General features: G+C 41.3%; 1 protein-coding gene across 1 annotated transcript in view; it reads left to right on the top strand.

Annotated features, from left to right (window-relative positions):
• Positions 1-22,546, top strand: part of SND1 (staphylococcal nuclease and tudor domain containing 1) — a 510,267-nt gene that overhangs the window by 30,303 nt on the left and 457,418 nt on the right. The window contains exons 2-3 of the mRNA XM_006146865.3: positions 12,439-12,588; positions 20,954-21,074. Of these exons, the coding sequence (XP_006146927.1) occupies positions 12,439-12,588; positions 20,954-21,074 (271 nt within the window). The remainder of the gene's footprint in view (positions 1-12,438; positions 12,589-20,953; positions 21,075-22,546) is intronic.

The raw sequence follows: 22,546 nt of genomic DNA, 5'->3' as shown, positions 1-22,546 counted from the left end.
TTGTGCTATGGTTTACTCAGCTGTGAAATGAGAATAAATGTGCTGGCCTTGCTCCCTCAATATAGTGAGGATGAAGAGGGTCGGAGACTAGGAAAGGAGAGAAGAGAAACTAATATTTTACCATTTAAGTTTGTGTTCATTTTCACTCCAGACTACCTTAATTTTGGAGTTCATGGTCATTTCACTTGGCCATATCATCCGAAGCCTTGATTGCCAAGATACTTTCCAAGGATGAAGTTTTGTACAAAATTAAGAGAGAATACTTATTACCATTACCTGTGAGGATAGGGATTGTGAAATAGACACTGAAAGCCACTTTCCTAGAGAGTCGGTATCCCTTAGCTGATAAATCAGCATGCTCTTGTATTAATAGGTTACAGTTTTCTATCTAATTCTGACCAAATTCAGTAGTGGGAGAATTTCCATGTTTTTGATATTTACTTTTAGGCCCCCAGAGGAAATGTCCATCTTTTATATTCTATAGTATCTGAATTTTTACTTCAGACATACATTGAGCCGTTTCTTTTAATAGCAGTGTGGCATTTATTATGTCACTGGGCCGGGCTCTGTGCTTAGTGCTTTAGTCTCTTGTTTAGATTTCATACAACTCATGGAAATTCTTACATATTTTATAAATGATGAAATTGAAGCTATTAGAGCCAACTAAGAAACTTATTTTTTTTTTTAGAGTTTTTTTTTTTTTTTTGCCATAGGGTGCATGCGCTCGCCAGACAGAGAGAGACAGAGAGACAGAAAGCGAGAAATCACCCCCCGGGGGGATGGCCACGCCACAATCCCTTCTCCTCTCAGGATCCTGGGCATGCACGCACACGTTTCCCAGCGTGAGTTTTAAGCCACCAGGTCCGGTACGCGAACCGCGCTCGACTACATGGGAGTTCAGTGACATAGCCATTACGCTAACTGCTGGTCCCAACTAAGAAACTTCTAAAGATCACTGCTAACATTGATTTGATTCTGAAGCAAAATTCTTTTCTTTCTTATCTTGTCCTTCTTTTCTTTTCTTCTTTTTTTTTTTTTTTTGGGGGGGTTTTCGCTATAGGGCATGTGCGCTCGCCAGACAGACAGACAGAGAGAGACATAGAGACAGAAAGCGAGAAATCACCCCCCAGGGGGATGGTCATGCCGCAGACCCTTCTCCTCCATTCTCCTCTCGGGATCTTGGGCACGCACACACACGGGCCCAGCGTGAGTTTTAAACCACAGGGTCTGGGACGCGAACCACAGTCGACTACGTGGGAGTCCAGTGACATAGCCATTACGCTAACTGCTGGTTCCCAATCTTGTCCTTATTCTCTTAACTCAGTCTCCTAACTGGACCATAGGTGCACACTACCAGCCTAGCTCTTTTTCAGACAGGGTCTCACTGTATTGCCCAGACCAGCCTTAAGGTTGTAATTCTCCAGCCTCAGCTTCCTGAGTTAATGGGATTATAGGTATATGTCACTTTGTTTAGTCTTTAGTTTGGGTTGGGAATTGAACCAGGACTGCGTAGCATGGCTGCTAAGAAACTAAATTTTTATTGTCATATACCACTCCTTCTCTGATTATAAAAACGAGCAGTTTATATAACTTGAAGTGGTCCAGAATTTATTTTTTCTGTGCACTTGCTGTTTAGACTACCATAAAACTAGTTTTCATTTCAGTCCCTTGTTACCGTGCTTTATATCAAAGGTTGGCGGACTTATTCTGTGAAGGGCCAGGTAGTAAATTTTCAGGCTTTGCAAGTTGTATGGTCTCTGTCACCTCCACTCAACTCTGTCGTTCCAGTGTGAAAGCAACTATAGACAATAGAGAAGTGAATGAGCTTGACATGTTCCAATAAAACTTTATATATGGACATTGAAATTTGAATTTTATACTCCTTACATGTTACATAACATTCTTCTTTTGATAGTTTTCCAACCATTTTAAAATGTAGAAACCATTTTTAGCTTATGGGCTGTACAAAAATAGGCAGTAGGCTGAATTTGACTGGTTGGCCGTAGTTTGCCAATCCTGTTTTTACCATTTGGAAGTCTTCTTCCCTTATGTGTCCTTTTTGGGTGTTCTTTTGGAATATTAGACCCTGGAGTTTCTGCTTGCTATGCATGTGGTAGTGTTTAGTAAAATGCTGGTTTGACTTGATGTAATCAGCTCATGGAAACTTGACTGGGGTAGCCAGCTCATGAAAACTTGACTTGCTTAGTCACTTGGTCTCTGAAACCTGCTCTGCTGGCACATATAAAGGGAAATTTTAATTGGAAGAAAAGATTTAACCAACAGGTGAGCTATGATAGTATTTTACAGAGAAATCAGCTTCCAAGTGCTTACTCTACATCTGGCACAGTGCAACATCCGTTCTAGCTCTTGTTCTGGCCTCCACACTTTGCAGTTTTAGGCAGAAGTTACTTTCCTCGTCTTACTTGCATATTTTTATTTTTATTTGGGAGAAGTTTTTGCTATAGGGCGTGCACACTCGCCAGAAAAAGAGACACAGAGAGATAGAAAGCGAGAAATCACCCCCCGGGGGGATGGCCACGCTGCAATCCCTTCTCCTTCATTCTCCTCTCAGGATCTTGGGCACACACGCACATGCACCCAGCATGAGTTTAAGCCACTGGGTCTGGGACTCGAACCATGGTCGGCTACATGGGAGTCCAGTGACAAAGCCATTGCGCTAACTGCTGGTCCCTTGCTTGCACATTTTTTCAGCTGTAAAATAAAAAGGTCCAGGGGCTAGCCTGTGTCCTGGTGGTTAAGGGAACTGGGTCCTACATGACTGACCATGTAATTTGAGTCCTGGACCCAGCGGTTTGAAAAACATGTCCTGCATATGTATGTTTGCCCAAAATCCCAAAAAAAGAGGGAAAGATGGAAAAGAAGAGATTACAGTGACCATTCCCCATAAGGAGTATTTTCTCCTCTTTCTCTCCTGAGTGCATGCACTCTGGCAAATTAAAAAATAAAAATGATTCAGATTAGATGCTGTCTTTATTGGACCTTTCTGTAGATCCTTACGATTCTTCAGAGGTTTGAACTTCCCTGTTTGCAAACTGGGGCCCAGTTTGTAACACAGCTGGCAGAGACATGACAGTCTGCTAGTGTATCCAGAGCTAGTGAAGTGACAGTGCCATCAAGTCTTGTGCTTCTAGTTCATTGGGTTTGAATGTTGGGCTTTCTGATTTTGGTTTGCCTCTTGCTCTCACCAGCAAAACAAGATGGCCATTTTGACAACTATTCTAGGAAGGACCTCCCAGCCATATAGTTTATGTTCTTTTGAGATTGCTCATGTCATCTAAGTGAGTTTTTAATTTTCAAGAGATGATCTTTCTGCAGAAGCAACAGCTCTGCTTGCCAGGAAGCTTATTCCTGGTATACTTTCTAAAAATCCCCTCAATGTAGTTTCTCTTTAGTCATTCTTTTATTCAGTTCCTGTACATGTTTTTGCTTCATTAAAGGGTATCTCATAGATTATAATCTTGGCTCCCCTTTCTACAGCACCTCCTTCACCATTCTCTGATGGTATTATTATTATTATTTTATTTAAGTTTGCCATAGGGCTTGCTAGAGAGAGCAACACAGAGAGAAAAGTGAGAAATTAACTCCCAGTGAGCATTGCCATGCCGAAATCCCTTCATCATTCTCCTCTAGGGATTTTGGGCACACGTGCATGCATGCACACATGTCTGATGTGTTTTTCTTTTTTAAAAAATTATTTATTTAATTTTCTTAGTTATTATTTTTTAATTTGACCAGACAGAGACAGGGAGAAAGGGAAAGTGAGAAAGCAAGTTGCTAGGTTTGGGACTCAAACCATGGTTGGCCATGTGGGAATCCATTGCCTTTAACCATCGTGCCATCTGCCAATCCCCCAGTATGATTTGTAAGCCACTGGATCTGGTACTTGAACTGTGCAGTCTACCACATGGGATCCAGCTGCCTTAACTACCATGCCACTGGCTGGTCTTCTCTGATGGTGTCATTAGGTGTAGAAAACTTTGACCAGAGCAGAGTTCCTGGCTTCTTTTTTGCTACTCTGACATCGAGTCCCAGCACATGCGGCCTGTGGGTTGGGGCAGTTGAAAGCTTCCATATAGCATTTTAGACTTTTTAGCCCAATTACTTAGGTGGTTCTTTCTGTGTGACTCACAGGAATATTTGTTGTTTTGCCTTTTAGAAAAAGCTCATATTGTTTCCTGTCCCTTTTATCCTTCTAAAAGCTTTGTAGATTTTACCGAAGTTCTGTATACTTCCTGTGGCTTCCTACCTAGTTATTTTCAGAGGACTTGAAGGTTTACATTATATCCCCTTCTGTGATGAGTCACCATGACTAGCTTTGGGCTTCCAGTTTTCTGTCAGCTGGCTTTTTTTTTTTTTTTTTTTTTTTAATTAAAAATGTTTGTTAATGTTGTTCAGCTAAGCATGTAATCCTCCTGCACAAATATTGAGACCTCTGTGGTGAAATACACATTTTATGTCCCCATGATTTTGTACTTTCATATTGGGCCTTTAAAACCTTTTATTTTTGGAGAGGTTTTATGCTATAGGGCACGTCCACTTACCAGAAAGACATACAGAGAGAGACAGAAAGTGAGAAATTACCCCCCAGAGGGGATGGCCACTTCGTAGTCCCTTCTCCTCCGTTCTCCTCTCGGGATCTTGGGCACACACGCACAAGTGCTTTGCGTGAGTTTAAGCCACCATGTCTGAGACTTGAACTGCAACCGACTACATGGGAGTCCAGCAACATAGCCATTACGCCACCTGCTGGTTCCAAAAACATTATTTTTTTTGAGATTGAATTAACATACCATAAATTCCATACCCCACCCTTTTATGTATGTAATGTTTTTGCGATAGGGCAAAAAGAGAGAGAGAGAGAGAGACAGAGGGAAAGTGAGAGCTTATTCCCCGAGGAGGATGGCCATGGTACGTGCATTCCTTTCTCCATTTTCCTCTTGGGATTTTGGGTGCTCACATAACATGTACCTGGTGTGATTTTCAAATCACTTGGTCCAGATCTCGAACTATGGTTGGCCATGTGAGAGTCCAATGCCTTAGCTACCACGCCACCCGCTGGCCCCTCCATACCCTTTTGAAGTATATAGCCCGCCTTTTTGTTTGTTTGTTTGTTTTTATATTACATTTGTACAATTATCACCACCATCTAATTTCAGAACATTTTCATTACTCCGAAAGAAACCCTGTACCCATTAGCAGTCACTTCTAATTCTTTCTTCTCAGCCCCTGGGAACTACAAGTCTCCTTTTTGTCTCTATGGATTTGTCTATTGTAGATATTTCATATTAATGCAGTCTTTTAACATATTGCCTTTTGTGTGTCTGGCTTCTTTTACGCAGCCTTAATGTTTTCAGGGTTTGTCAATGTTTTAGAGTCAGTTAGTTAGTACTTAATTTATTTTTACTTCTGAAAATATTTCTGTTATATGGATATTCTTGATTTATTCATCAGCTAATGAACATGTTGTAATGAACATTTCTGTACAAGTTTTTATGTGGGTATTTGGTTTCATTTCTCGTGGGTATGTGTGGGATTGCTGGGTCATATAGTAACTCTATGCTTAACTTCTGAGGAAGTGGAAGATTTTACAAAAGCAGTTCTACTTTCCCTGAAAAATGACCTCTACCTTCCCTTGCTTCCCATCAGGAACATGGCCATACCACAATCCCTTTTACATCATTCTCCTCTTAGGATTTTTGGCACATATGCACATGTGCCCGGTGTGATTCTCAAGCTGCCAAGTTCAGAAATCAAACGGTGCTTTTGACCCTGTGGGATCCAGTGCCTTAACCTCCACACCCCCTATTGGCCCCACCTACATTTCCTTTTCCATTTATTCATCCATCTATTTAATTGTTGTGATTTTCAAACTCTGGGTCTGAGACTTGAACTGTGGTTGACCTTGTGGGAATCCAGCACGTTAACAATAATCTACACTATTCCACCTGCTGGCCTTCAACATTTTCTTTTAAGACTTAAATAGTTTTTTTTTGCTATAGGGCTGTGTGCTCTCCAGATGGAAAGAAAAGGAGAGGAGAATACCCTCCCCATGGGGGATGGTGACTACAATTCCTTCTGCACACATGTGCCCAGCGTGTTTCTCAAGCCTTGGTTCTGGGACTTGACCTGCACAGTCAGCCATGCAAGATCCAGCTGCTTTAACCATCAGGCCATGGAGTCAGCCCCCCTTAAGACTTTTAAGTTTAACTGTTACATTTAGTTCTCAGATCCTCTTTGAGTTATCTTTGACATATAGTATGAGATAAGGTCCAACTCCATTCTTTGCATATGGATATCCAGTTGTCCTGGAAACATTTTTGTTGAAAGGACTACTCTTCCCCATTGAATTATCTTGGCACCCTTGTTGAAAATCAGTTGACCACACATGTATGATTTTTGTAATATCCATCATCAGGTATCTGCCTTGGTTCTTTTTTTTTTTTTTTTTAAGATAGGGTTTTGATACGTTGTTGCACCAGCGAGCTCACAATTCTCCTGCCTCAGCCTCCTGAGTTGCTGGGATAACAGGCAAACCCTACCTCAGCCAGCCTTTGGATTGTATGGGAACTGGGTCTAGGTCTTCCATGTGGTCTCAGCTTGGGGAACACAGTGTCTTAGCCTGTACCAGTGCAGCTAAGCCAACCTCTATTCTTTATATTGGTTCTTTGTAGTCATGGATATTGCTGTACAATGTAACTGTCCTGTGCTGATAAACCAGTCCTCCTTGCAGGGATAATACATTGCCATTCTTTGGCCAACATGCTTTTTGCTACTGGGCTGAGAAAAAATACAGCCTTTATTGGCACACTCACACTTTCTAGACCATCATTTTATTTGCCATAAGCATAGTGTGGCTAGGTGTTTGTAGGAGAAGTTTTCTGTGTTCCCATGTAAGTGGCCTTAGGACTCAAGAGTTAAACATACCAAATCATTTTTCAGAACCTAGTGAAGGTTTAATGTGTTTCTGTTGCTGGGCAACATTTTAGTGGCTGTCCATATAGTGTTTCACTGTAGGTAAATCTCTTAGTAAACCTGTATGTGAGTTTGAACTGTTTGAGTCTCATTTTCCTTCTCAGCTGCCTTATTTCAGCTTTTATAACCATCTGATTTATATGTCATAAAGCCCACCTCCCTCCACAACCTTTATTGGTGGAGATGAGAAATGTCTAATCCATAACCTCAATCAAACTGACTCATTGTGACAGCTGGTTTCACAAACCTCCTGCTGTAGCAGGTAGTCCTACGATCGTTTTTCTAGAATATGACATTTTATTCATATAATTGGATAAAGCAGTAACCATATGACTTGCTTTCTATGCCCTATAAATTAGCAATTAAGGATAATTACTATATCCATGAAAGTTTGCAAGATGAATCAGTACAGCTTTGGCAGATCAATTAGCCGTGACAGTTTCTTCCCAATCTTAACATTATTTTTTCTGAAATTAAAATTCTGATATAGTTTATTTACTTGCAGTGTTTGTCAGCACCCACTAAGATGTCAGCTCTCCAAGGGAGGAAATGTTTGGTTACATTGAAGTATGTTGCTTGTGTAGAATGATACTTGGTGCATAGTAGGCACTTAGTAAGTTTGCATTGCATTAATACCTGAGTAAATGAATCAGGGAATAAAATATTCGACTCTGATGGCAAGTCTTTCAGAGAGGAAAAAAGACTTGTTTTGGTGCCATGAGTGATGTAAGTTAATTTTAACATATAGATCTTTGGTATTTTTTATATTTTACTTAGAGATTCTTATGTTTTTTTCCTCCTGGGGAAAGTTTTTCTCTTTAGCTGTTGAAGAACTTTAGATAGGATAAGACAATTAAAATATTTTTTGTTGAAAATGAACTTGATTAGAGACTGATGATAAGTAAGACAGATGATTGGAGAATGAATTAAAAAAAGGTAGAAGAAATTGTAGTGTTTTGTACAATTTCAGTTCCAGTAAATAAAAGGAGAATTGGGACCAGCAGTTAGCGTAATGGCTATGTCGCTGAACTCCTCCCATGTAGCCAACCACAGTTCGAGTCCCGGACCCGGTGGCTTAAACTCACGCCAGGCGCGTGTGCGTGCAAGCCCAAGATCCTGAGAGGAGAATGGAGGAGAAGGGATTGCGGCGTGGCCATTCCCCCAGAGGGTGATTTCTAGCTTTTTATCTCCCTGACTCTGTCTTTCTGGCGAGCGTGCATGCCCTATAGCAAAAACCTCTCCAAAATCAATCAATCAATCGTACTTGGTTATAATTAAAATAAATAAATAATTGTGCTTGGTTATAATTAAAATAAATAAATAAAAAAAAAAGGAGAATTAATTCTTTTCTATTAGAAACAGGTCCTTAACTTCCTTAAGGGTCTACAGTCTTTTCTTACCTCTTCAAGGCAGTGGCCAAATGAAGGGGCCAGAGTTTCAGAGGAAAGATAAACACTTGTCAATTTTTCCTCCTGAAGGATCAAGAATAGCAGTGCCTGCCACAATGAATCCAGTTTGGTTGCTGAGGAGGTTGAATTGGTGATTACTGCTTGAATTTGTAGTCAGTAGTATAAAAGGTGTAGAACAGCTTATAAAGTAAAACTCATCTCTTTCCATTACTAACTCAAACACCGACTATTTTCTGAATGGCATATTTTATGCAGTAATGCGAAGATAGTAGTCTTCAGAATAGCATTCAGGAAGAGTGGAGGATGTACGAAGGAGTTTTGCAAAATGACTATGTGTAAATTGTTTGCCAGAGCCCTCAATGGATCTTAGACTGTAGCTATAGGCCCTTGTCACCCACGGGACCTAGTTTACTAGGCAGAGGAATTACAGAACACTTTTCTTTCTGATTTTTGAGAGTAAAAGAAGCTTCTTTTGATCATTACTCTATTCTTAATCTTTTTAGTGGCCTTTATCAGACTTGAGAAACAAAGATAGTCCCCCCTCCCAACAGATTTTTGCTATAGGGTGCTTGTGCTTATCGGAGAGACAGAAAACAAGAAATTATCCCCGGGATGGGGGTGGCCACACTGTAATCCCTTCTCTATTCTTGGGATTTTGGGTACACATACACACACAAGCGCTCGAGTGGTGTGCATACCTAGTGTGCGTTCCAAGTCACTGGATCCGGGACTTGAACTGCGGTCAGCCATGTGTGAGTCCGTAGCCACTTGATTTAGCTCAGCCATGTTCAGAATTTGTTTTTCTTGGGGGTAGTGGGGAGAGATTTTTTGCTTGTGAGCCCTCAGAGAGAAAGAAAATGAGAAATCACCCCCACCCCTCCAGCGGGTGTGGAGAGGGAAGGCCCACACTGCAATCACTCCTCCTCCATTCTCCTTGAAGGATCTTGGGCACACATGCACATGTACCTGGCATGATTTTGAGTCCTGGGTCTGGGAGTCAAACTGCAGTCAGCCATGTGGGAGTCGAGTGCCTCAACCACTATGCCACCAGCTGGCCCCCTTGTTTGGAATTTGTGTATGAATGATTTCAGGTGCAAGTATCTGCAGTGTGTTGTTCTTTCTGTGTTTTGTTTTGGCCATTTAAGTGGAAGAATAGACTATAAATGAGTCAATCAAGCCCTCTTCCTTTTCTTTTTGGCCCTTCTAATTCAAGAACTTAAAGAATCCTTTGTTTTATTACTTATTTTTTTATTTTACATCTTTTCACAGAATACCATCACAGCAAACAAAATGCATTTTCCCATCCAGAATATACTGTATAGTGGCTTAATCGTACATTTTATTGTCAACAAGTAATTTTTCATTTCTTGTTTCTTGTGTGTGTATATATATATATTTTTTTTTCCCCCCTATATTTCTCACCCTCCCCCCTCTGCCATTTCCCACCCCCCTCCCACACTGCCACACTGTCTCTGGTATCTGCAGTTGCTTTCCATTCCTTTTTTATTTTTTCCCACAGTACTTATTATTCGAACAGAATCCTAACCTTTTTCCTGGCTTTAATTCTTTGTTTAATTTTATCTACTCTTTCTCTGACTTTGTTTGAGAATTGTCTTTTTAGAACGTCAGTTCCTGAGATGATGCCCAGGGCATGGATTCTTAGCATTGGCTTTTAACAAGTGTAGTTGGAAGTTTTAGATTTTAAAAAATTTGTTAGCATTATTATTATTAAGTTTGCTGCAGGACATGTGCGCTCATGAGAGAGAGAGAGAGAGAGAGAGAGAGAGAGCGAGCGAGCAAGCCAGGAGGTCAGGGATTTGAACCACAGTTGGTCATGTGGAATACAGCATCTCAACCATCATGCCACCTGCTGACCCTGGAAGTTTTAAAGTTTAATTACGGATGACATTTGATCAAAGAGCATGATCTGTTACTAGATTAGAAAGGTGGTCTTTTTGTGTGTGTTATGACAGGGAGGAGTGATTTAAACCAAGGTCTATATGCTTAAAGTATTGGGGATAATGAAACATTAACTAGAGCACTAATTTTTTTTTTTTAAATGGAATGTGCATATTTGTTTGGAGTTCCCATAAAAAGGTGAGTAGAGGGACCAGCGGGTGGCGTGGTGGTCAGGGGGCTGGCCACTCCCACACGAGTCCTGGACCTGGTGGCTTGCTTTCTCACTTCCTCTCTCTCTCACTCTCACCCTCTGTCTCTCTCTGGTCGAATTAAAAAATCAATGAATGAATAAATAAATAATAAAATAAGTAGTTATTTAAAAAAAAAAGGTGAGTAGAAAGGATAAATGAATTGTGGGTATTTATAGAATACTGTACAGTCATGAAAAGAAATAACCAATAATGTTACACAACCTGGATGAGTTTTACCAAACAAAATGGGCAAAAGAATCGTTATTGGTGAATGCATAGGAAAAACGAAACCATATTGTTCAGAGATGTATAGATGACTTGTGCAGACCTGTGCAGAGAAGCAAGAAAGGGATTATCCCAGTGGCCAGGGTAATGGTGGGAGTTGGAGTTGGTAAAAGGGGCTGCAAATAGAAGGGCATAAAGAGTATTCATAGTTTTGGAATTGTTCTGGTTCTTAACTTGGGTGGTGGTTATTCATTTTTTTGCTTTCCTTAAGCTTGTACTTATAGGTTTAAATATACTAAATATGTATTTAATTTTTCACAATTTATTTCTTTATGGTAATTTGTTAGAGATCATGTTTACTCACCAGAGAGAAGAGGCAGAAGGAGAGAGAGAGGGAGGACAGGGAGAAAGCCCCCTATCCCTATGGGGTGTGATCATGCTGTAATCCCTTCTCCTCTATTCTCCATACTTTTGGGATTTTAGGCATGCTTGCACAGCCCTGGGGTGTATCTCAGGCTTTGAGGTCTGGGATGAAACTGCATGGTTGGCCCCGTGGGATTCCGCTACCTTAACCATCAAACCATGGAGCCGACCCACGATTTCACTATTGAAAGCATCAGTTAAGGTGGAGAGGTGATGGGGAAATGTCAGCTAAGTGGTGTGCAGATGGCTTACTATGCCATTCTTTCTTTCTTTGATTTAGCTTCCTTTAAAGGAATGCACCTTTACTAAGAACTCCGCGATCTTGTCTGAGCAGTGATGTACATTGACAGAACCCTGCAGCCTTCTATCTACTAACCTTTCAGCAGCTGTATCTTGTTTCAAAGCGTGGAATTGAGAGTTTTTCAGATCTGGTGAAGCCAGTGCTTGAGCACACCTGTCGTCATATCATGTCTTGCTAAGTAAAGGCAATTTGAATAGCTTGGGTCATTTTTTTTTCTGCATGCCCCCTTTCTCTTCTCTTGCTTAAAATCCTCCCTTCTTTTCCCCTGCAAGTATTTTAAAATTAAATCCCAGTGAGCTTCAGAACTCTTATAGTTGCCAAATGGGTTCTACGCCTGGCACCTTTAGTTAGAGAGATGAAAGGAGCTGCCATGCTTGGGAGCCTTAAGGTGCTTATTAGATTCTTCGGTTTTAATCCTCTAGGGCATGGGTCGTCTAGATTACTTCCGTGTTTCTCTCTTGGCCTTGGCTCTGAGTACTGTCTACAAGAGAATTTTAAGCACTGGGCCTGGATTACTGCTTTCCACATTAGCCATGGGCATGCTCAGTTCCACTGGATGGTGTATCAAGACTTCTTCCTCAGCTTCTCCTTTTCTTAGACAAAGGAGTTTGCTTCAGTTCTGGAAGGGAAAGTACTGATGGGGATATTAAATTAATAGTAATAGAAAAAAAACACACGTGGTGGTTGCTGGGATAAAATTACAAAGGTCATTAGTCTCCATTGTCTGGCATATTTCTAGAGCCATTAGTTCAGAATCTGACTCAATACTTTGGGTAGGTATTTCTTTTAGAACATGAGAAACAATCCTGTTCCTTTAATCATTCAACAAGTGTTTGTGCGCCTTCAAGTTGCCAAGGACTATTCTAGATGGTGGAGGTACCCTAAATTATGGTGATAGCATCTTTAAACCACTAATTTTCATTTTCTCCTCACTTAGGTCCTCTCAGGATGTGCCATCATTGTTCGAGGGCAGCCTCGTGGTGGGCCTCCTCCTGAGAGGCAGATCAACCTCAGCAACATCCGTGCCGGAAATCTTGCCCGTCGGGCAGCTGCCACACAGCCTGATGCGAAAGATACCCCTGACGAGGTAGGTGCTTCCTGAGACCTTAACTTAGGCTGTGGACCTAGGTAACAGCCCAGTCCCTACCTTGACCAAGGTAATTTTGATGTACTCTTTTTTTCTTTCCTGGTTTGCTCTAGGGTGTGTGCACTTGCTGGGGAGGGAAAATGAGAAATCACCCTCCCTCCAGGAGGACAGCCACACCTTAATCCCTTCTCCTTTCAGAATTTTGGGCACGCATGCACACATGCGCAAATGTGCTCAGTGTGTTTTTGAAGCCACTGGGTCCAGGACTTAAACTGTACAGCCACCCTAACCCCTCCGCTACCAGCTGGCCCGATGTACTCTTTTTTGTGTGTGTGTGTATTTTGACTATTCACATATCATAGTACTGAAGATTCTGGAAATATCTGCAGTGGCTGGTATCTGTTAATTTCATACCTCTAACAGCAATCGCAGTCCCAACTCTTTTTCTGCTTCCCTGCCCTTTCACAAAGGCTCAGGTTAGTTGGTTTCCCTGTTCCTGCTCTTGGAACATTAGGAACATTTCCTCATTAGGAACATTTCCTAGGTGACCTCAGCCATTTAAGGTCATCTTTGGTTATGCAGAACTCATTTATTAATTTATTTTTGATTTCTTCATTCATTTATATTGTTCAAAATTCAGAAGTGTGTATATAATATATGCATACATACACACACACACACACACACACACATACACACAGTGAGAAGTTAAGTATAGTACTTCCCCCAGACACAACTGATGTGTCATGTGTCTCCTTCCCGAGATAGCAGACACTTTCGTTTTCACAAAAAGGAGTGTATTGTAAATGCTATGCCCATACTTTATTGCAGATACTTAATCTGTGGTCCACACACTCGTAAAGGCATTTGTGAACCCTATAAAATTGTTTGTAAAATTTTGTGTAAGCATGAAGTTTTTCCTCTTTCTCTGTTTTTAAAAAAGTTTGCTATAGAATGGAGTCAGCAGGTGACCTGGTGGTTAAAGCACTGGACACTCCCACATGGCTGACCACAGTTCAACTCCTGGACCTGGTGGCTTGCTTTCTCACTTTCCCTCTCTTTCTCTCTGTCTAATAATAATAATAATAATAATAATAATAATAATAATAAATGAATACATAAAATGAAATAAATAATTTCTTTCTTTTTTGAGAGGTTTTTGCTATAGGGTGCATACGCTCACCAGGAAGACAGATCGAGACAGAGAGACAGAAAGCGAAAAATCACTCCCCAGGGCAGATGGCCACACTGCAATCCCTTCTCCTCCATTCTCCTCTCAGGATCTTGGTCACACACGCACAAGTGCCTGGCATGAGTTTAAGCCACTGGGTCCGGGACTTGAAACCACAGTCGACTATATGGGAGTCCAGCAACATAGCCATTATGCCAACTGCTGGTCCCAATAAAATTAAATAAATAATTACTAAAAAATGTTCGCTATAGGGCTCCTGTGCTTGCCAGAGAGACAGGGAGAGGGAAAGTGAGAAAGTACTCCCCTGGGGGGAAGTGGCCACATTGTAATCCTTTCCTTTCCATTTTCCTCTGGAGATTTGGGATATGCATGCACACATGCCCAGTATGTTTTTTTCAAAGTGCCAGATCCAGGACTGGACCTGCATGGTTGGCCATGTGGTATCTAGGTGCCTTAACCACTATGTCGCCAGGTGGCCCAGCATGAAGTTTTTTAGTGAGCAATTTCTTATCAAGGTAAATTGTGGCTTAGGTGTAGTTAAGAACAACTATGTTATAGTAACTTGAGAAATTGCTTCTGAGTTTGCATTATCTCCTTAAGTCCCCTAACTTGTTCCACCAACTTCCCAAATGCCAGGCCACTTGCCTTCCTTGAGGTGTGCCTTTGACTTTTTCAGTTCCTGCCTTTCTAGGTGGCTGATAGGAGTCCCACTTTGGCATTGTTCACTCTTCTTGGCTTCTGTGGCTTCTATGCCATACAACATCAGTGGTTGGCTCTCCTTCAGACGTGCTTTAGCATCAGAAATGAAAATTTTGGATTCTAATTATTTGTCCTCTGCCCCAACCTGATGATGTTGGGCCAGTTGGTACCTTGACTTTCCTCTGCTAATCTCTGCCACAAAAGAGAAGAAGAAAATGCAAGAGCCGACAGAAATCTTTTACTCAAGGAAAGCATTTCTTTTTTTTTCACTTACAATAAAGGGCATTTTGTTCAAATTAAGATATTAAAGCAGCATTATAGATAATAGAAAAAGTCACACCCATAGTTTTTTTCCCAATAGCAATCAGTTAGATTCTGTAATAATGACCAGGTAATCCATTGACCACCACCCCCCCCCAATTAATGACTCCCAAGTATTGGGAATAATGTATTAGTGGGTATCTTAGAGTTGTTTAGTGAGGATGAAGTAAGATAATATGAATTGCTTTGCGTGTGCTTTAAGGTACATAATGCGTGTTATTTGTGGTAATCACTCTGTTGTTTGTTAATTTCTGTTACTAAAAAAGTATTGTTAGACCAAAAATTAAAGATGTGAACTGTCTTTTCAGCAATTTTAAAATTTTGGGTCCTAACTAAATGGGTGAACCGGCATGTCAGATACTTTTTTGCCTTTCAGTTGTGTGTTGTGTGACAGCTTGACTGGTTGTGAGAGAAGAGTGACCCTTCTTGAGTCAAATTCATTTCCCCAGAAGGAAGCAGCATATAGTAGCCTCTAAGAAAGAAGTGTTGGGTTTTAATTCCCCGTTTCATTGATGACAATTTAGGGCAGAGAAACAGAAGGCCAGTTGCAACTTGTTCTAAAGTATTATAACTGTATCCCATGTACCAGGACAATAAAATCTTAGCAGAACCATCTTAGCTGAAAGGATGCCCGTAACCTGATTCCAGCCTTCCATTCTAGTTCTGTATATTTATACAGCCTAGTGCTTTTTGTCTCTTCTTGAGTAACTCAGTTTCATTAAGTTCTGTTAAGTCTTCACAACTCTCTGTGAGGTGAAATATTTTTTTTTTCTTTTTTCTTTTTTTTTTGGAGAGGTTTTTGCTATAGGGCGTGTGTGCTCCCCCGCCAGACAGAGAGAGACAAAGAGACAGAAAGCGAGAAATCACCCCCCAGAGGGGATGGTCACACTGCAATCCCTTCTCCATTCTCCTCTCGGGATCTTGGGCACGCACGCACATGCACCCAGCGTGAGTTTTAAGCCACCGGGTCCGGGATGCGAACCGCGGTCGACTACGTGGGAGTCCAGCGACATAGCCATTACACTAACTGCTGGTTCCCAAGGTGAAATATTTGATAACTGCATATTTCATCCTTTCTTACCTGTAGTCATTATTTCTGTATTAATCTAGTCTCTCCTGATTGTTGTGATCATCTTCTCTTCCTACCGTGCCCTCAAAGCCACTCTTAAACAATTAACGCCAACTAGTAACTTGGTCAGAAACCTGATTTCCCTTAGTCTGTCTTTGACTCCCCACATCAACATCTAGATCTTTATTCAGACTTAGAGATTCTGCCTCCTGTTAACCTCTCTTCTCCAACCTTATGGCTATTGTCCTTTGTCCAACTCTGATAGGGTGCTTGAAATGTTGAAATAATAGTTCCTTTGCCTTCATTCTGTGTAATCTTTTTGTGTATGTGTGCTCCCAGATCTTTTTGAAACATAATTTCATTTATTCCTTTGCTCAGTGTTATTCCCAGAGTCTTCAGTGCTTTCTCATACTTCTAGTCACTTGAGTGAATCCTCATTACCTGTGTGACAAATCTAAATGCTTTAGCCAGGGATTCAAGCCTATTTCTGATTCTACTTTTAGACATTCTCTTACTGACCCTCTTCTGGCATGCTTAGTCCCACCCACGCCGAAGGACTCAGGTTTTCTCACCGGCCAATCAGGTCCTGCCTCCTCCTGCCTTGCTCATGTGGCTCCCTCCATTAGGAGTCCCTTTCCCTCCTGTGTGACTTGGTGAACACCTGCTATCTTTCAAGATTCAGCCTCTTGAGAAGTCACACCTGACATTTCCTTTCATCATCTCATCTTGGTGCTGTCATAGCATTCACAACATTTCATTCTGTGTTTATGTCTCTTTCTACTAGATTTTAAGCTTTTCAGTGGAAGAGACCTTTTCTCCCATTGCTGTGTTCCCATGCCTAGTCAGTATCTGACACAAAGCAGGTGTGCAGTGAATGCACGGTCAAGTGAATAACGAGAAATAGACCCCGAAGAGCTCCTCTTTGGGAGTTTGTGAATTGTGCAGCATGACACTATCCTTTCTCTCTGGCTTTTCATTGTTTTGGAGCATGTCGTGTAGTTTTCTCAAATTCAGGAAGAATCAAGGACATTATTGTTCATTTGCTTCCCTTTGTATCATTGCCCGAAATATCATTTGCTTGATTATTCCTTGCCTTCTCTCATGGTATCTTGTTTCAAAGAGACTCAGCTCTCTTCTAAGTCCTGTGGCAATGAAAGCAGCTCTGCTGTATGTCCCCAGCCGTCACTACCCGTTCCAGGCTAATCCCCTGCGTTGCCTAGCTACTCCAGACAGCCTAGATACTGCATTGATGGGCACTGTGGGAATTATTTATTTATTTTCCACAGATTTATTGAGCTCCTGCTGTGTGTAAAGCTGTATGTTAGTTTCATGAAAAATACAGAAATGAATGTCATAGTCCTGTGGTCACTGGGGATTGTAAGAATAGGGGTGTGGGAGATAGATGCAGAGCAGGGCAATCAGTCACATGTTCAGGTGGTATATAGTGGGGGTGATTGGAAAAGAAGGGGGGGCTAGAATTTTTGAGCATTGGGCCATGTACAAAAGTAACTAGCTTTTATATTGTTCTGGGGTTTAATCTTGGCGTAGTAGTTTTAGGAGTTTACCTGATTAAAGAGAAAATTGGAATTAAGAATTTTGTGACATTGTGGTAAACATTATTATATTAAACCTTGCTTGGGTCTGGGACTGGAGAACAAGCTACCAGATTGCCTGCTGTTGGGTATTCTAAAGGAAAGAGGTAATTTTGAATCTCAGCTATTGAAGGGCCACCTGCTTCTTAGATGGAGCCCTGGGGCATCATTTGAACAGACCAGTTATTCTTCCTATTATTATTATTTTTTAAGAATTATATATTCTACTTTATTGATCATCATCATTATTTTTAATTTATCCAGAGAAAAAGAGAGAGAGAGAGAGAGAGAGAGAGAATGAGAATGAAAGAGAGAAAGTAAGCTACCAGTTCTGGGACTCAAACTGTAGTTAAACCATTTAGGAGTTCAGGGTCCCAACCATTATGCCACCTGCCAGCCCCTCTGACACTTACCTGATACCTGCTTTGAGCGCATTTCCCTGGCCCTGACCTTTGTGTTGTTTTGGAGGTTCTGTTGGAATAACCTCCTCCATCAGATAGCTCTCTGCCTGACTGTTCCCCGTGTGGGCACATGGACCGCGCTGGTGTCCCTCAGGATTGTCTTTAGAGTGCTCTCTTGCTCTTATGAGGAGTGATATATGGTCAGCCCCTCCTGCATAGCTGTCTTAGTCTCTGATTGTCCCTTCTTAGCTCTCATCTTGTCCAGTTCCTAGAGTCGCTCAAACCCTGGGCATAGAGCATAACTTGACAGATCTGAAGAATGCAGAAACTGCTCATTTATTCTTATAGAACTGGGCATGCTTTATTTTCAAGTCCTCCAATGTGACTTTCCTTTGCTGATCAGTGACTGACCAGGTATAAAACATGAGGTCCTAAGAGCAGCGTGTTCCTTCTTTAAGGCTTAAAAGCTGTGAGAGAAGTTCTGCCTGGCTGGTGCAAATTGGTTGTTCCCTGCTGGAGCTAGATATTTCCTTATGACCTGATCGTAGTTAAGTGAGTTTTCATGAAAATCTTGACTTCCTTTAGCAATTCTTGCCATATTAGAGCTTTTCCAAGTTATTTAGAAAAGTGCTTGTTTATTGAATTTTAAGTATTAGTGTAGCACCAAGGACTTAGACGCAGGTACAGCCACATGTGTTTTTAGAGCAAGTTGATCACTTAGGGTTGTAAAGAATAAAGGAGACTGTGTTGATTGGATCAGCATTGTTTCTGTGATGTAGTTGGTTATTGGAATCATTTATCAATCATCACACTGTTAACTGTTACTACTTTTTCATTTTCAGGGAGTAGGTAGGGGTAGATATGAGACATTAAAAATAGGGCGAATTTTATGATGCTCTTCAGTGATGAGCTTCTCTCCTCAGCGCTTCCAGGAGAACAGGAGAGTGAGTGTGGGCTTGTTTTGTGTCTTTGTGAGCCCTTCTCAGGATTGTGTCTTCTAGAACTAGTCACACTTGATGTTATATAACTTTTTTTTTTTTTTTTTTTTTTTTTTTTTAACTAATACCAGCCTCAGAGTTGGTGGAGTTGATTGACTTGTAGTTTCTGGAAGTCACATGGATGTCATTCTTCTAGAAGAGCTAGTTGGATGACCTTATAAAAGAATCTTCATGGACTGAAAAGTTGAGCAGAGGCTACTAATTTACTGTTTGGCCTTTATTATGTATAGCCTAAGAAGTGGCCTTAGGAGATTGTCACAGACAATGTGCAGTTGTATACCACTTTACTCTTTTATACTTTGTTGCATTTTTTGGCCACAGGAGTGCCTGCTAACCATATGCTCCTTGAATCCTTACTCCTCTGCTCCTTTGTTTTTCTTTTTCCTTTTTTCTTTTTATTAGAGGGCATGTGCACTTGCCAGAAACAGAGACAGAAAGAGGAAGAAGAGAAAGCAATCCACAATGGGAATGGTCATGCTGCAGTCCCTTCTCCATCTCTCCCTTCTGTGGGGTGTGTTGGGCATGCACACACTCATGCCTGTTTCTTAAGCCATTGGGTCTTAGACTCAAACTGCATAGTTAGTTAAGGGGATCCAGCCACTTTAACCACCAGGCCTTGAAACTGGCTCTCTCTCTTTTTATGTTTATTTCCTTTATGTGAGATGAATGGGAGGGGGCAGATGGGAGGAGACCAGGGCCCCTGATAGAGTTTTGTCATGCTGGGATGGTCCCCTAACCCTCTAGCCAGCAAGGATCATAGTTGTAGTCAATGTGTTCAGGTCGATCCCATATGACTTCAGTGTCATGCATGGGGGCTAGCCGCCTGTGCTGTTGTGGCTGGGCCACTCCATTTCTTTCTTTTTTAAAAGAATTATTTATTTAATTTTATTTATTTTTATTATTTTAAAATTTGCTCTAGGGCATGTATGCTCACAAGAGAGAGAAAGAGAGAATGAGAAAGCAAGGTGCTAGGTCCGGTACTTGAACTGTGTTTGGCTATGTGGGAGTCCAGCACCCTAACCGTCATGCCACCTGCTCTCCCCCCACCCCCCCATTTGTTTTCTAAGGATACTCAACACACTGAGCGAAGTCCAGAATATAATACATTCAAGTGCCAATGGCCACAGTGACAGAGCTACTTCATGGGAGATCTCTGTCTAAACTATCCTAAGAGTGATGGGGAGGCTGAGCCAAAAACCATACCTTTGCACATTATGCTGAGATCACAAAGGGTCTCTGCTTCTCATTGTGTGAATGTATGACCCAGCCCTTGTATTTCTATCTTGAATGGGTGAGAGTGGACAATTGCTTTTGTCAAGGTGATCTTTCATCCCAATAGGCTCCTAAGGACATCTCCTCCAAGATCCTGGGATTTTTAAAGTCTAAAGATGGGAGCCTAAACTGCAAAGGCTTCAGACTAGAGGAGATATTTTTGGAAATGTCTTTTCACTCTTGCTTTTCTTCAAAAACTTGGCAAAAATGACATAAGTAAGTCAGGGGGAGTCACTCTGAAATAATAGAACTGTGTCCCTATTCCCACAATGCTTTAAACTGATTTCAGGGCTAGTTTAATAGTGAAAGTCCTTTGAAAGTGTTTCCATAAACTAGAGAGAGGCGAATATATGTAGGTGGTAGTTGTTATTTATGCCTTCCTCCCTGCCTAGGTGGGTTCCTGGAGCCTGTACTTCCTGTTTCAGGGAGTAGAAGTGGGCTGATAGATACACAGCGTTTAGAGCAGTGGCTGGCACATGGTAAGTGCTATAAAAGTGTTGGCAAATATTATTCATGAAGTCAGCTATAACCGAACAGACAGTGATAGGGAAGAGTGCGACTGCCAGTGTCTGGAACACTCTAAGGCCCGTTTTTAGGGCCTGTGCTAGTTAAACCAACTGCTAGACCTTTCTATTTTATGAGCCCCCAAGGGTGCGCTTTCCCTTGCATGCATTTCATTTTTATATTCTCCTCAGGGCCTAGCGCAAGTCCAGAACGTGGTAGGTGCTCAGCTATTTATTGAAGGAATGAAGTTACTTGAATGCTGATTGGGATCTGGAACTAGGCAATTCTTGTGTATCACATTCTTTTTGTCTTTTCAGCCCTGGGCATTTCCTGCCCGAGAGTTCCTGCGGAAGAAGCTGATTGGGAAGGAAGTCTGCTTCACGATAGAGAACAAGACTCCTCAGGGACGAGAGTATGGCATGATCTATCTCGGAAAAGGTGAGTGGCAAGGAGGAACGTAGTCATTTCTCTGTGGTTCTAAAGTCCCTCTAGAGATAGTTTCCATGAGGTGGGAGGTCAGTATGGGTTCTGGTGGAGGGAGGTCTAGGATAGTTGGCTCTAGGTGTAATAGAAAATGCTTCAGTCACCAGCATTTACCTGGTAATGTATACGGCACATAGGGTGCAGACGAGTGCCTCAGTATCCCCAGTAATCCTGTTCCTCAATTACTCCTGTGCCTGCTTTCTTGGCTTGGTTTGGGTGAATGGTACAGTGTAGCATTCTTCCTTGTACATAGGCCATTCGCTTGCAGAACTCAGTGACTCTGTGCTTCTACAATAGGTCAGAGTGCTAATTGAATTTCTGTAGATTTCCTATTGCATTTTCTGTTTCCTTTATCTGTCTTGTGTCTGTTCTTCTCTTAGGGAAGAAAAGATTTGTTTAGGGACTGTGGTTTTTGGTAGGCCACATGTTTTGTAATAGAATAGAAAGAATGTAGGTTTAGAGTTACATAGATGTGGGTTAGAATTCGGCCTTTCCTGCTATGTGCCCTTATTTAACCTCTCTATACTGTGGTTTCTTCATTGTAAATTATTGGGAATTAAAATACACAGTGTATGTAAAGCACCTAGGTCTGGCACAGGGAATGTACTCAATAAATGTGTATGTATGTACCCATATACATGTAACTATTGTTTAGCTGGGCCAGGTGGCTCATGGGATAGTAGATGTTCTCTTTTTGGATTAGGGAGAAAAGTAAGATTGGAAAACGGTATTTGAGCAATAAGACATGGATAATTGGTAGAATCTTCTCTAGAAAGTAGAACATGAGTAGTCATGTTCATCTGAAATTCTGTTGGGAGCAGGTTTTAAAAAAATTTCTTGGGATTCTCTGATTAGAAAGGTATTTAAGGTGCTGGACTCCCACATGGTTGACCGTGGTTCAAGTCCTGGACCTGGAAGCTTGCTTTCTCCCTTTCCCTCTCTCTGTCTCTCTCTGGTGAGTACACATGCCCTGTAGCAAGTAAAATAATAATAATAGTAATAATAATATTAAATAAGTACTTTTTAAAAAAAGAAAGTCTTTCTGAGACCAGCAGGTGGTGTGTTGGTTAAGATGCTGGCTTCCCACATGGCCTATCATGGTTTGAGTTCCAGACCTGGCAGCTTGAAAATCATTCTGGGCACTTGTGCATGCATGCCCAAAATCCTGAGAAGACAGTGGAAGAGAAGCAATTGTGGCGTTGCCATCCAAATCATCCCCCTGGGGGTTGATTTCTTATTTTGCCTTTCTCTGTCTCTCTCTGGTGAGCATACACACCCTATGGCAAAAACTTATTTAAAAAAATCAAAAGCCTTTCTGAAAGCTCATAGATTAAACTTTTATATAATCTTTTACTTGGATTGTCAATGCTAGAAGTAATTTAAGCAAGCAGGGTAGAATGGCAAGGATAATAATATCCTGTTAATTA

This window comes from Tupaia chinensis, unplaced genomic scaffold (assembly GCF_000334495.1).
Source record: "Tupaia chinensis unplaced genomic scaffold, TupChi_1.0 Scaffold000192_1, whole genome shotgun sequence".
NCBI lineage: Eukaryota > Metazoa > Chordata > Mammalia > Scandentia > Tupaiidae > Tupaia > Tupaia belangeri.
This window is presented reverse-complemented; position numbering and strand designations above follow the sequence as displayed.